Source organism: Gasterosteus aculeatus, chromosome 20 (assembly GCF_964276395.1).
Source record: "Gasterosteus aculeatus chromosome 20, fGasAcu3.hap1.1, whole genome shotgun sequence".
NCBI lineage: Eukaryota > Metazoa > Chordata > Actinopteri > Perciformes > Gasterosteidae > Gasterosteus > Gasterosteus aculeatus.
The window spans coordinates 18,023,077-18,037,935 of NC_135707.1; the positions used below are offsets into that span (position 1 = coordinate 18,023,077).

At 44.0% G+C, this 14,859-nt stretch overlaps 1 protein-coding gene across 2 annotated transcripts in view; it reads left to right on the forward strand.

The window, feature by feature from the left end:
- dyrk1b (dual-specificity tyrosine-(Y)-phosphorylation regulated kinase 1B) overlaps positions 1–14,859 on the forward strand; it is a 33,721-nt gene that overhangs the window by 5,404 nt on the left and 13,458 nt on the right. Inside the window, exon 1 of one of the 2 annotated variants that reach the window (XM_040164294.2) lies at positions 9,334–11,797. The exons of the other annotated variant lie outside the window; for it this stretch is intronic. Coding sequence (XP_040020228.1) covers positions 11,689–11,797 — 109 coding nt within the window. The 5' untranslated portion in view covers positions 9,334–11,688. Of the gene's footprint in view, positions 1–9,333; positions 11,798–14,859 lie in introns of those variants that run through there. 2 annotated transcript variants of the gene reach the window in all.

Consider the following 14,859-nt stretch of genomic DNA (forward strand, 5'->3'; position numbering starts at 1 on the left):
GTTTCGCCAGGTTTACAACTTGAGGGGGGATAGTAGTCGTATGTGTTCCTACATATATGCGCACGTGTCGGGGAGGCACTGCCTCCACGTAAGAAATAATCCTCTTTGCAGAATGTCGGATGGGGTTTGATCATTGTCTCCATAGGAAGTAGCTATGGAGGGATGTGGGACGTGTGGAGCACCAGTAGAAGGCGAGTCAGATGGAGTTAAGAGGGTTTACATCCTGCTTTCTGCTCAGACCTCTCAGCTGGTTTCTTCAGTTTTAACTAGTCTCGTTTCTGGCCATCTCTCTCTCTCTCTCTCTCTCTCTCTCTCTGTCGTTCTCTATGTGGTGGTAATTTGGGAGAGGGGGTTGTTGCATGTGACCCTTCCACCTGTCCTTACTGGGACTCTATTTCTGGGTATCACACTGAACCTGACTGTCTCGCCTGGCAACAGTGCCTGTGTGTGTGCCTGTGTGTGTGTGTGTGTGTGTGTGTGTGTGTGTGTGAGTGGATATTTATGTGTGGATGCACGCTGTGTGGGTGTGTACATGTGTTATTTGAGTCTTGACTACAGCTGGACCAAAAGCTGTATAGGCTCATATGGACCGGCTGTAACAGCAGAACTGTGACCCGTTTGAACCCTTTGCCTATAAACAGGGATGGAGCTGGTGTCGGCACCAGGTTTCTGTTTTAGTGAACGTGACTTGTTGTTGACGTGAGTCTTTGGCTGGACGGGGGGGGCAAACGCACACCACACCTCACCATTCGCCATTGAAAATGACCGAGCGCAACTTCAGCTGGTAACGTTGTTGCTTCTGCGATAAATCAACTGCTGCACTTCCTCCGTATACAAATTGTTGTTGTCGCTGCTCTACTTTTATTGAGTTTCTTCTTTTTTTTAAATGGCATAATTATACCTTGTGAAAGCTGCAGGATGGGGTTTGACGCAGGAATGAGGGCTGCTGGTTGGCTGGGCGACACGGCACGGGGTCGAAAGCGTCTTTGCTAACCCCAAATATAAGCAGGAAAAATATGAGAATGGCCAAAGGCCGGAACGGCACACCTCTATGAGTGAGTGTTAGGAAGATTGCACACTATATATTTTTTATATTACTTGTACCAATTTAGAGATGTGTGTGATTTATCTCTCCTGTGGTCCAGATCTCCTGTTTTCTCCACCTGTTATGTCGTACAAACAAACATCACGATAAGTTAGTTGAGCTTAACTCTTTTAGATACAACTTTAATTTATCAAAACTATTAACCCTGTTTGGTCAGCCAAGCTATTAGAGGCTTTTTTTCTGGAGAACAGTTCGTTAAAATAAGTTTGATCAACATGATAAACAAACAGGTGATTTCTTTAGATTTTGGGCTTTGGGCGAATGGAAAGAAACATCATAACAAACCGCTCTTTTCCCACAGTTGAGACGCCGTGAATTAAGTCCATTTCAATTAACAAAATACATACAAACAAACACTGTCCTTAAAAAGGTTTAAAACATTGTAGTCCCAAGAATTCTGTTGCCCCTGAGCCGTCGTCACACCAGCACCGCTGAGTCGGCGTATTCGCTGGCTCTCCCATGTAACTTGATGGTAGGTAAGGATGCCCCTAACACCCCTTATCTTTAGGAATTACCCACATTGGATGTGAGGAGGAACCAAAGACATAAAGCTGTGGGCTGAAAGAGTCTACGGATCCGAGTTGATCGCTGCCATACACCTTTGTTATCAGGCTCCACGTGGCCTTTGATCCGGTGTTCAAATGGAAATATGAACGACTGCTGTTTGAAGTCTGAGCACAGCGGAAATGCAAGTAACCGATCAGCAGCTGTCATAATCCCACAAAAATCCCCTTCACATGGAAATTGTGCCACCGAAGAAAAATCAGATATTTATTACCATTAATCATGAATAGAATTGACATTTTATTGTCTTGCTAACATTGCTTACCTCGGAAAGTTTGTTTTTCGTCAAAAAGGTTAAAAGTACTGAGGTTTCTCCAACTGTTCACAAGACCAGTATAAGTTCACAAACCTGTGTGTTCATTTGAGGATCTCCAAGCATAATTGTCCGTAGTGTGACAGAGCAGCAAAGTCAAATCAAAGCTGGTCAGTCTCCTCGGACCAAACCCAACCAAGTCCTGTCGCAGGCGTCTGTAGGAAGACGAGGAGCCACATTAACACCCGAGGCCAGAGACCATCGGTGGTCTCCAACCCGCTGCCATCATGTGACCTAAGTCCATCGTATGAAGACTGGGATGGAGGAGAAGGCGGGTCGGTGGGTCTTTGAACTGTGTCCATGATTCTTAGATGATGGTGAATGCTACACACCTCTGGAGATGAGATGTGTGTGACATCACTAGGCGTTCTTCATTGGGATACTTTCACACTGGCACGATGCAGCAAAGTCAGTAAGGCTGCACACACTGTGGTGTCACAGTTATAACGTGTTTAACATCTAATGTCAAGTTCTCAAGAAAGAATGAACGCAACATGAAGTGTCACTTGTAAAATGGCATTTTTGGTGAGAAACCTGAATAAATACAGCAGCGCTAAGCAGCTTAAATCACATCATTAAAACTAAATTTAATCAAATCAAGTATTTAAAGAACAATACTATAATTTACTTATGATTTAAACTGTCCAAGAGCAAAATCGGTTTACGGTTTACAGAGACTTTGTGGTGTCTGGGGAAAAAAAAGTAAATTATAGTTCTTAGAAAGAAAATTAGCAAAAATTTGAATTTTGGACCGATTAAAAAATTAACAGGTGAAGTGGAACTGATGCATCTTGAGTAGCAGTAGTGAGGTATGAGGTATCCTTTTAGACTACACTTTGCTTTGAATTTGTTGTCTTTTATTTTATCATCACGTGACCATGTATGGTACATGTTAAAAGATACATGTATGAACATCCGAGCAGGACGGGCGGGTCAGGACAAAGGGAAGCGGACCGTGAGAAGATCAAAGCTCACAGCATTTTCCAGCGAAAGAGAATAAAAAGCTGTTCCCCCATAATTATGCCAGTTTATAGTAACCTCGCCCTTCACTGGCTGAGCTTAATTAGAATGTACGGGTAGCGTATGTTATGATATCTGGGAATCATGACTAGCTGGAGTAAAACTAGGGATAAAACAAAGGTCTTAACAATTCATCTGAATTTGATCAAAATCACAATTTAGCTTTGTATAATATCCTAACTTCAGAAGACGTAATATTTGCTGTTGTGTTGCAGAAACGCCCCTACATACAAATGTTCTACAAACTGAATTCCTTTTTGTGTGGTACGGATCCTCGCAAACAAAACCCACCATGATCATTTCAATATATTTCAAATCCAAATTTAGAATAATGATTATAATTTCCATTAATTAGAGAGCAATTGCATCCTCAGCCATGCTATTCAAGGTAATGTAAAAGGGCCTATTTACAAGTGTAAGTTAAATGTAACCGTAAAACATCAATGGCTTGGCTGACTTGAGCTTCGTAGACTGAAGAATGTAGTTTTGCCTTTTTAAAATTTTTCATACTAAATCTTTAATGTTTCTTTGGTAAGCGTCCAAAAATACAGCAAAAAGCGAAGGTATAAGCCAGTATTTCAAACATACACGGTGTGACAATACTTTAATACAGTACTAAGTGGAAGTCTTGCATTCATAAGTTTAAGTAAACGTATGTCGACAGTATTGTTCGAATGGGAACACTGGTTTTATTGCACTAAAGTTTATGAAACTCTACAAATAAATATGAATTAACGTGGCTTAAAAGTAAAGGAACTGGCCCCGGCGATGTCCTACACAACTTACTTATTTATCATGACGGAAGCAATAAGCCAGTTAACAGTGTGACACGTACGTGCTTGTGGAAAGCTTCCCCTGCCGTTGCGTGCTCGAGCTGTGATGGTCGTGTTTGGAGGAACTCATGATGCTGGACGCTGGTTTCGTGACGCTGTCATAAGGTCGTTTGCGTGCTGGTCGATATTGTGACACAGGGAAAAGCCCCGGTGCCACAGTAAACGGTACTTGAGTAAGCAGGCCTTTCGGAACGCCGCTCGACGACGGATCGGCGCGCACCGTGTCGGATTTTGTCCAACGCCCTTTTTCTCCCAGTCGTCCCAGTGCGGAATGACCTCTTTCCTCTGCACGCCTGCTTTGATCCATTGGGAGTCAGCAGCCACTTATCCTCACTGATCACTGAGGATGTTCAACAGGAGGGTGTGTAATGTGTGTGTGTGTGTGTTCACATCGCGGTGAGAGTAGCTGGGGAGGAAACACTGCGTAACTATATACTGTACACACACACACACACACACACACACACAGTGTGTATGGTGTGATACAGGGATGTCAGCGAACTGCCACAGCCCAGACCAAAGGAATGAGAGAGGCAGTTGTCATTCTTTTGTATTCTTAGCTTTCTCTGCTGTCTATAAAAAGTGGTATTTTAATTAAAAAGCAAATACACAGGCTTCACTTAAAAGGTTTCATTTCTAACTAGCTCCATTTTTATCTCAATAAAAATGGAGCTTGCAACAGTCAAATGAGCAAATGAGAATATGCTGCTAGGCTCGTGTGGGGAAACATGGGACTTTTTGGTCTGAAATGGTTTGCTTATTGAAAACGATCATCGGACACAAACATCATGACGTGAAGGAATTGAACCTCCGTTGGAAAAATACAGCTGGACTACATGAGTACTGCATGAGCAAGGCACGGCAAGGCAATTTTATTTGTATAGCGCTTTTCATACACAAGGCAGACTCAAAGTGCTTCACATCATAACATTTCATACAATAAAGTAAAATAAAATGCAGGAATTAAAAGAGCAGGACTGTCAATGTGGATCATGATGGCTTCTCATAGCCGACTGAAGCTGCTGACTAACTATCAATTAACCACTTAAAGTCCTTCTTTCATTAGAATATTCTTACCATTTTGCTGTTCATTTTTTTATTTTACATTAGGTTTTTATTGTTTATTTGGTTTAGCCTGTTTTAGTGTGGACGCAGCATTATATTTAACTCCTTTTTTAAATAATCATTTCAGTAAATCTTATGACTGAAGAAAAAAGTAATATCACATAGATCGTTCGTTACTTGCTTGCCTCATGTAACGTTACATTAATGGCATGTGTACGTGTGAAACAACGGCAGCACAGTTCCCACAGGCTTTCACCCACTCGTGTTTTATTTTATCCCACTTTGTGGATGTCATACCCGCTTCGCTTTGGGTTTTTTTTTGTCTCTCTGGCACCGCCAAGTGAGAAGGGTATCTCCGAGTGTGAAGCGCTCCCTGCTCTACTCCTCGCTGAAATCACCCTGCAGTAGCAGCATGGCAATTCTGCTCCTCTATCTTTCCTCTGCATCATGTTTACCTAGCAACAAGCATCACCCGCGGCCGGCCATCCCATTGGTCATTTGAAAACGCGCCGGAGACCAATGGCAGGGCTGTTGCCATGGTACAGCGTGTAGTTGCCGGGTGGAATTTTGCTGCAAGGCACGTGAGTCTTGAGTCTGCTTGCCTCCTCGCGCTGCCGCTGTAATCTCCGCTGTCTGGTCGTTAGTGCAGCTGAACGTGATACGGTGGAAGCTCGTCAGTAATTCCGTGAAGGGAAATACGTATCGGTAATACAGGCGTTTCAGAACCAGCAACAGACAGGAGAGAAAGAAGCCGTTTACGCAGACCACAGGAAGCGGCTGCGTCTAATTCCACAGCGCTGTTGAGAAGCAGCTTTTCTTTTTTCCCCCTTCTGCCTGTGCAATATGCTGTATCACTACCCAACAATGTACCGAGGCAGGATTTGAGGTTATAACGAGGTTTAACGCTATCAGAACCATGCCTGACATGGTGAATCAAACAACTTAAGTCATCAATAAAAGTACATTAATAAAAGAAAAACTGCTGTTGAAAAAAAGAAGAAAAAAGACAAGAAAAAAAAAAAAAACGATTCTGTTTGAAAAAGCAAAAAAAATCGTATTCTTCATATGCCCAAATTACTAATTACTGCAATAGTTTATGTAAATGTATAGATAGATCCTGGAAAACTTTTAAAATGTGGATTCTAGCAATTATGTCAAATTATTTCTGTTGCGGACTCTCCGACAATGAAACCCGTTATTTTATGCAGGACATCGGGTCAACAAGTGCAGCACTGTATAAATACATCTCATAATTGCCAACATATTAGTTCTATGATTTCAACCCTGGATATAAAGAGTGCTTTGTTTGTTCTTTTCACCATGGGATTGTACTTTCAGTACTATTTATTTGTCTGTCTGAAAAAATAAGTTCTTTTCATCATTTGTGTTGAAGGGCCTTTGCCTGGTAACAAGTACTTGTTTGGTACAAACTCCCTTATACTCAACAAAGAAACTAATGAACTGTGTGCAGGTCAGCCATTGTGTGTGTTTATACTATACTAATATGCGGTCATCCCCAGGACAAACGCACAGACACACACTATTTCACCTGTTGCTTGTCGGTCTGTAATTGTGGAGCTGGTATAATTGTGGGCTTAGCATGGCATAAAAATGTGCTTCTCCTCCGTACAAAGAAGTATGCACACAGTAGGGAGCAGAGAGTAGAGTTAAGCTTTGTCTTTTTATCTGAAGATATATATCTGAAGATATATATAAAAAGACAAAGCTTTTTGCCCAGCCACCTTCCTGCGTCCCATCGTCCCGTCTGTCCAGTCAGAGCACAGGTGAAATCGGCCTGTTTGTGGCCGAAGATTATGTGTCGAATTGACACTGAAAAATCAGCAGACTCACTTCTAGATGTTTTCGCTTCCATTTTCCGTGCACCTCAGAACATCCTTTTCTGCGTCTAGTCAGCGGTGGCGCTATGGGTTTTGTATGTAACCACATATTTTACAGTTTATGTCATTTGTTTACATTGTATTCCCGGCGTACAATTCACGTGTTTATCGAAAGGCTATAGTACCAACATTCTATTTTTACTTGCAAATTTCAGCCACGAAATCAACAGTTTTTTACTAATACTTTTATTATGTCACTCTATGGTGTACGGTCATGGAGATTTCTGTACACCTTTTTGATTGTTTGTTGTGGTGTTGACAGATATGGGAGTGATTGTCTTTCGTGAATACAAGGGATGGTAGATTCTAGTTCAACGAAGCGGTCACTGGCAGGTCATGATTCATGCGTCTTATGTGGTTTTAGAGTAACCCTGCATCCCGTCTCCTTGTTTGGTCGAGGGTAGAAAACCTCTCTCTAGAGAACCTCTCCTTCTCTGTAATTTCATTTTATTTGTAGCACTCCTGTACTTTATTATGGATTTTGTTCTTGGGATTTATCTATTATGTCCGCTACTCCCAAGTCCAATTTCTAGAGGGGCATGGACAGAACTCAAGATCGGATGATCATACTGGCATTTGCACTCAGCGTTGGCCTTTCCGCACAAGTTTGATAGTATTTGGGTCATAGCGGAGCTTCTTGTGGGCCAATCGCATAGAAAGTCCATGCAAACACATCCATTGTCTTCCAAGTGGGGCGCCGTGCTTTACATCATCCCGGCTCCCAACTCCAAAAGAAACCATTCACTCTATGCTTTTTTTTTAAAGCAGACCACCTGTAGCAATGCATCTGCATGTGATTAACATCGTCATTGTACCTGGCCCCCACGCTGCATTGCTCTATAATCTCACTTCCTGCTTGGTTATGGCTTATCTCTTAATGCAATGCCTATAATTATAGCATGTTATTAGGCCACCCTATCTTATTTTAGCTGTGGCTGGTCAGCTGTTTTGTCGGTGTGTGGGAGTGCGATGATTTGAACCATGGGTTCTGGAGCCTGGAGATTGAGTAGATTACCATGGAAAGCTGCAAGAGCTGGAGTCTATAGAGCTGGAGTCTATAAGGGACATTATAAATACAGAATTCAGTAAAAACATGGTTTGGTTTGGAAATAAACTACATTTTGCAAACTATACTTGACACATTGGAACAGTTATTACAACATCTCCAAACAAATACTTGTATTTGTTGTACATTGTTCAATACCATTATATGGCTTTATGTGTAGTATTAGTGTATTACGGCTCATATACTATTATTGAACCTACTGCTGTTTCAGTCTGATGTGCAGAACTGGAGGACCTTACCTTTGTACAGTAATTACAGTAAGCAAGTGGGCTTTTCACCATTCCACGATTTTATTAAATAAAAAAGAGTGATTCATCTGCGCAAGTTAAAGCTAAAAAAATGACATTAAAATAACCGGTGACACGTTTGTCTGTGCAGTGTTAGTTGCGTTCGAGGGTACATTCTCCTTTAAGGAGAGTCAGCTGGTTTATGACACGGTTCGTGTGCAAAGCTGTTCCCAGGCAGCATTGTGCCGGATTTAGCCGTAATGGTTGGATAGCAACAGTAACAACTTTTAGCTTTGGCTGGTTAGAAAGGAAGGAGAAGTCGCACATCTCAGCTGTAGAGAGTCACTCAGTGACCATGTGCTCATGGAAGCCTTTCGCCCCGCTCTCTCCCCCGCTCCCCGCGCTTTATCTCCACCCATACCCCGTCGTTCTCCCTCCCTCTCTCCCCATTTCCACCTGACATCTTCTAACTATTTCCGCGTCATTCCTGCCTCGCGCCGTTTGAAGAGAGACTGGGAAACTAAGCCGACTGCCCCTCCCACAGACCCATCCGCTACCCAATCACGGGCAAGGATGGGACTTTCTTTAGCCAATGGCGTTCCAGCTGCCACCGCGTCGGGTAGCAACAGAGCCCACAGCGGGCGCGTGCTGAGTGAGGGTAGAGGCTGCGTTTACCAGCACAGTAGAGTTCAAACATTTTCACTTTCTCATTTTCAACCACTGAATGGAGCAAATGTGTCTTTTGTGTGATACACTGCGGCAAAGATAGAACGGAGTTAGCCTCTAACTATTATAACAGGTCTGTCGTCTTTGCCTAAGTCACATAAAAGGGTATCACAACAGCATTCAGTGTATATCTATTGTCTCAAACTTCGTAAACCAGCTCTTTCTTTTACATTTTGCAGTTAATAGGGCATTATTTATTTTGAGGTATGAGGTTTTTCTTTGTCAATCAGGCCTCTGTCCTCTTGTCCTTTTCTCCACTCCCTCAAGCCCAGGTCTCCTTATAAACATTGCACAACGCCCATGCTTCTGATCACACCACAATGTATATATACCGGATCAATGTGAAGCTGTCGTTTTGCTAAACTGTATCTAGTGTATTTTAGAATGTACTTCTGTCAAGTTTTGAATAGTGGTAAAACCTTTCAATGTCCTGCAGGAAGTGGTCTTAAGTATGTTGCAACGCGTTTTTGTCAGAGCTGTATCCACAAAACTGGATAACGGGTTTAAGTAAAGGTTGTCTATGTATGTGTGAATATAAAGTTCCAGTATATATATCCCGCTGTTACTATAAATGGCCAGGACAGCAGAGGTCTGCTTGGAACAGACTACTGTGGTCTGAGGGAAGGTTACTGTCCCGCTTATTCGCGTAGGTCTTTGATAGCGCGCCATAAAGTCCGTCTGAGCCATGGTTAATGGGGAATACCCCGCGAAATGCCACTAAGGCAGTGGTTTCGTCCCGTATGCACATCTGTCCTGGTATCACCGGGACTACGCGCAGCTGCGTCAGACAGGCCGGCTCCGACCCCCGCCACGGGCACATGGTACGGTCCCCATCGCAGGGTGGGGGAGCTGTGTGGGAGAGGAGCACAGATTCCGTCTAACGGAGAAGCACGGAAAGGGAAACGGGCGAGAAACATGAGTCGAAGTCGCCCTTGTGAAGGTTTCCACCTTGAAGGAATAAAAAATTTCCCGCAATTCTAAGAAGGACGCGCAAAAGAGGACGTTGAATGTGAGAGAAAAGAGAGCGGAAGCAGACGGAAGAAGAGGCGCGTCAAAGGCGTCTGACAGCAAGCTCGGGAACTTCGCTGGATCTGGGTTTTCTACTTTTCAGACGTGTCTCAAGCTTTGGTTCGGTGGTGTTCGGACGTTGTTTGTGATTTTTTTTGGGGGGGGGGTGATTTTATTTCGGCGAGATTACCTCAGACTTCCTCTTGGATCGTGTTACGCGTTGGTAAACAGAAGGCGCCGTCGGAGTTTGGAAGTACGATGCAGGCCGCCAGCGGCTTGTCCTCTGCGTTTCTTCAACACGGGAAGACATTTGCCATCTAACCCCGAACACCGGATTTAAACTTTTGTCTCCCCCCCGGCTTTGTCACAAAAAGTGAAAGGTGTGCAGTTAAGGCGCATTGCCCCTGCTTGTAATCACGCTGTTCCTGCAAACCGCCCCGGCGGCCCGTGAGTTGTGGATATCCGGTGAGCGGAACTTCCCCCCCCCGGAGCTGCACGTCTCCGTGGAATCAACACGTCGCGGCGAGCTGGTTCGTTTACAGGCGTTTGTGTAAACGGCTTGTTGTCACAGATACGGCCCCTGCGCGGCGTGCGGGGATTACGTTATTGTCTGGCTTTTCTAAAAAAAAAAAGAGAAAAGGGCTCCTGTTCACCTTGGCAGAGGCCAGCCACCTCCCGCTGGAGGCGGGTGAGGGGGAGCGGAGGCCTCGGGGGGGCTGTTGGCTGTCCGGGCCCTGTGACATTACCAGCGGAGGGCCGCGTGTGTCCGTGTCACTGGGATTAATCCGAGCTGTAGCATCATTCCCCCACTGGGTCCAGTGACGGGTCCAGCCCCAGAACGCGCCTGTAATCGGAGCTATATTTAGCGTAAGGGATGGGGTAAAAGCAGGCAGCGGGAAACCCAACTCCCCTCCACTTCCTTCTCTTGCCCCCCTGCTGTCACACTGCCTCGCTCAGCCGCCCCGGCAGCATGCTGGGCGAGCCTGGTTAGCACACACGCGACTTGCAGCTAGTTAATGTATTTTCAGAAGTAGGGTGGAATAATAACAACAATTGGATGAACTTATTCCGCTGCGAAATAAAGGATCCGTTTGAACCATGCTGACCACGGCGTCTTGTTAACCCGGGAATACTAGCTGCACTGTGTTCTACTGGTCAAGGCTGCACCGGACACACAAAATACCCTGTACTGGATTACGACTAAGATGTCTGAAGAACTATTAGCTGTGTATTTTTGGTTGAACCTGCCCTGGACTAAGTGAACCCATCACAAGCAAGTCATACTCAGAGTAACCACCCATTACCATACAAAGAAAGAAAAGGCCTACTTTTTCTGACTAATTTAAAATATCAGTCACCAGCGCCCTGGAGCAGTACTAATCTCCAGCACACAGGAAGAATGCATGAAACTGCCGAAACCAACAAAATAAAAAAGCTAACCTGAATAACCAAATATTCTAACTTCCCAGACTCCCCATACCCACAGAGAAACATAATATATATGTAGAATGAGAGATCTATATCTATAGTGTAACTCCACCGAAGACAGAGATTACATCCTTTTATATTTTTACTCCAGAGAGACAAGCTGCCTGTACACCAGTTGGTTGCCTTAGAAACCACAGTCACAAAAAAGGAAAAGAAAGAAGCCAGAGAAGAAGGTGCCTTTTGATTGGTCGGTCGGTTTCCCACCATTTCAAGATTCATTGATTCAGTTGGATGTAAACTGCTGAAGCGAACTCGGGGATTGAAAAGACGTATCTCATGACAGACTGAAACTCCCTTCACGAGCCCCACCCACCCATCAAAGCGTTTTGATTGACAGTGTTTCCCTGCTGGATTGATTACTTGTCGATCATCTCCATGGTGATCACATCATCATCATCATCCGTGGAGGACAAGCCCGTGCCCTCTCTCAGGATGGTCCAAACAGAACCCTGGATTGCCTCTGCCCTGCTGCGCAAGAACAAGAGTCAGTACACACACACACACACACAATCCCATAGATAAAATCTCTCGCCCTTGTACACCCACAAGTGTGTGTGACTACTGTCATGGCAATCTCTGGTGATACCTGTGTGTGTGTGTGGGGGGGGGGGGAGGGAGGTTATAATCTAGTTTCTCCCAGTAATTCAAAAAGGTGCAATGGGTTTTAGTTGGCATTTTACAAAGGTGTTCTGTGTATGTCATGTTGCCGCGGTGCTGTGCGTGTGTTGCCGTCGAATTGTAGTGCTGGAGTTTTCAGTTTGTCAAGTGCAGTCAGTCAGACGACGACACTTCCGTTTACCTGTTAGCTTAGCTTCCCTATGAAGCCTGTCTCACTTTGGATTGTGGATGAAATAAGACTCTGCAAATGAGGGAAACATGGCGGATGCAAAATTTGACAACACAACAATTTATGGGAGAGAAAAACAGAAAAGGTAAGCATACTCAAATGGTCGCAAGAATCCAAAATAGTTATGTGTAAGCAGTTTAAACGATTAATTAGAAGCGAGATGCACACACAAAAGAGCTGGCTCATGGGAGTTGCTGGCTCAGTTGCAATTCTAAGCTACAAGTACACATAAAACCACAGGTGTCAAACTCGAGGCCCGCGGGCCGGATCCGGCCAGCCGGGGGGGGTCCAGTGCTTCCCGTTCATGACTTTTTAATGGTCTGACCTCAAATGAGCAAAAAGAACCGGACCGCAGAGACAGTAGCAGAGAACATCATTTGAAATAGCTAGTTCAAAGTTAGCTAAAAGTAGTGGATAGTTGGCTAAATTGAGGTAAAAGTAATGGGTAAACCGTTGAAGTATCTTATTAAAAGTGGCGGATGAACAATATATCTAGTTAGCTCTACTTAGCTAAAATGGATGGGTTAACAGTGTAGGTATTTAGCTAAAGGTTAGCTAAAAGTAAGCAATACATAGTTGACCTTGAACGCTAACTAACCTTAAGATCTTATCTAAGACCTAGCTAAGGGGAGACGTGACTAACTGTCCTCACATTAAGTCGGTCTTAATATTCTCGCAACAGACCTGATAACTACACTAGTCTAACGTGACAATCTGAGAAAAGTCTATGGCCTTAACCACTCCTAAGTTTATGCAACATTGGCCAGCCCGGTGGCACACGGGCTCAGGTAATGTATTGCATTTTTACAAACCGTTGTCTTATTTCGCGGGGGGTTATTCTTGCCCTTTGACGGCAATGTTTATTTAAATGAAGCGGATATCTTTGTTGACATGAATCTGTGATCAGAGTGTTGATAAGTGAATCAAACGCTCCAAAGAAAAGCTCCCGTTCAGTCGTTTCAATTTCAAGCAGCCCTCTGGACTTTGTTGCTGTCAGTAGCGCTCAGCGACCGGTTGTGCGTCGGCTCTTCTCCGCTACATCGCCTCTGTTCTGCCGGGGAAGGCTCGGTGTTCAACAACCAACGGGGTTTTAAGGGACAGACGGGTGATTTTATCAGGGAAAACAGTGGCAGTCATTCAACTCATTTAGCGGATATCAATAGTGCAAAAGGTTCGCCTAAATCTTCACAGCAAACGTGACTTCGGGTGAATTCAGTAGCTGTCGATCGTAGCACATGATCTTCGTCAGGAGACTGCGTTTTGGTAGAAGGATTCATATATTTATTTTGGTTTGTTTACTGCACTCAATGAAATAGGCCGCATTATCGCACAACGTGGTAGGAAGGCACTACTATATTGAAATGTAAATAGTTTAATTCCTTCTGATTTTGTTTTGATCTGTATCACAGGGTAAAACAGTTTGATTTAATTTCACTTAAAACGTTTAACAAACGGCACTCGTTTCCTCTTCTGGTGTTATTTCAATTCCTAGTTGGACTCTCACCGGCATTCTTAGTGATCGTTGTGGAAAAACTTGATAGGCTGCAATATTGTATTAGTCTTCTACTACTTTCCATTAAGCTGGCATTATACTTCACTGATGTCGGTACTTGTTGCTCAATATTTCTCCCTTTCTATATTTCCACAGAACCTCCTGATACAGATCCCAGTTAGTTAGTTAGCTTTTACTCCACTTTGCAGCCTATATGAAGCCCAGAGGTTTGACCTCACCACACTTGTTTAAACATCTTTGTACAGTTTCACTGTACACAGCTAGATGGGTTAATGCTGTCAGTTAAAAAACATTTACTCTGGCGCTCGTCAGACCCGTGGCGTACTTTGGGGCTAACCCTCCTCACTCTAATCGGCAGGTAAAAAGTACACAGGAACTAAACGTCGGTCTTGAGGAGTATTCAATAAATAAAATAATAATAGAAAATAAATTACTTAATAAAGACCAAGAGTGCATACAAACAAAACCCCACTTTGTTTGAGTAGCGACTGGCCCGATCCGATGCTGTGTGGACTCTGATGGAGGACTGTAGCTGCTGCTCTGCTAACGGGCCGCTCACGTGTTAACACGAGGTTAGCCTCCCTCCATACAGCCCGCCATCCACTTCCCCCAAATATGTTTTTGGGCCAGTTTGTGCCGCGGCATAAAAATGGGGGAAGCCTCCACGCTGTTTGCCGTAGCGGAGCGGTTCAGATGTTTTGAATGGCTCCAATAAACTACTATTTCCCCATTTACATACACAGATGATGAGATATCGCGGTGTGCGGCTGCTACGTCTCGGTTTTACATATACACTCAGTAGCCGGTTTTTCAGCTACACAAACCAAAACTGAGGCGGCCTAATACCACGTCCCAGTAATAAATCCTCCAACGGGGCTTGACTGGTAATAATAGAATGTGTGGTGGTTAACTTCAACACTAATTTGTGGCAGTTTCTTAATAATTGTAAAGTGTGCATCAGGCTGGTGTGAGACAGCACAGTTGGCTTTGGCACAAGTTGGAACTTTTTGGTGTTTTTAAAGCTCAGTTGCATTCTGATGTCGGTCCACACACATCGTGTATCGTTGTGCGCTCAGATCTTCGTTTTGACGTTTTACCTCTTGGTCTCATTACATCTCTAGATCGAAGCTCCATGTCGCTGTTTAGGATCCAGAATATTTCAATCAAGTGATTATAATACCAATCC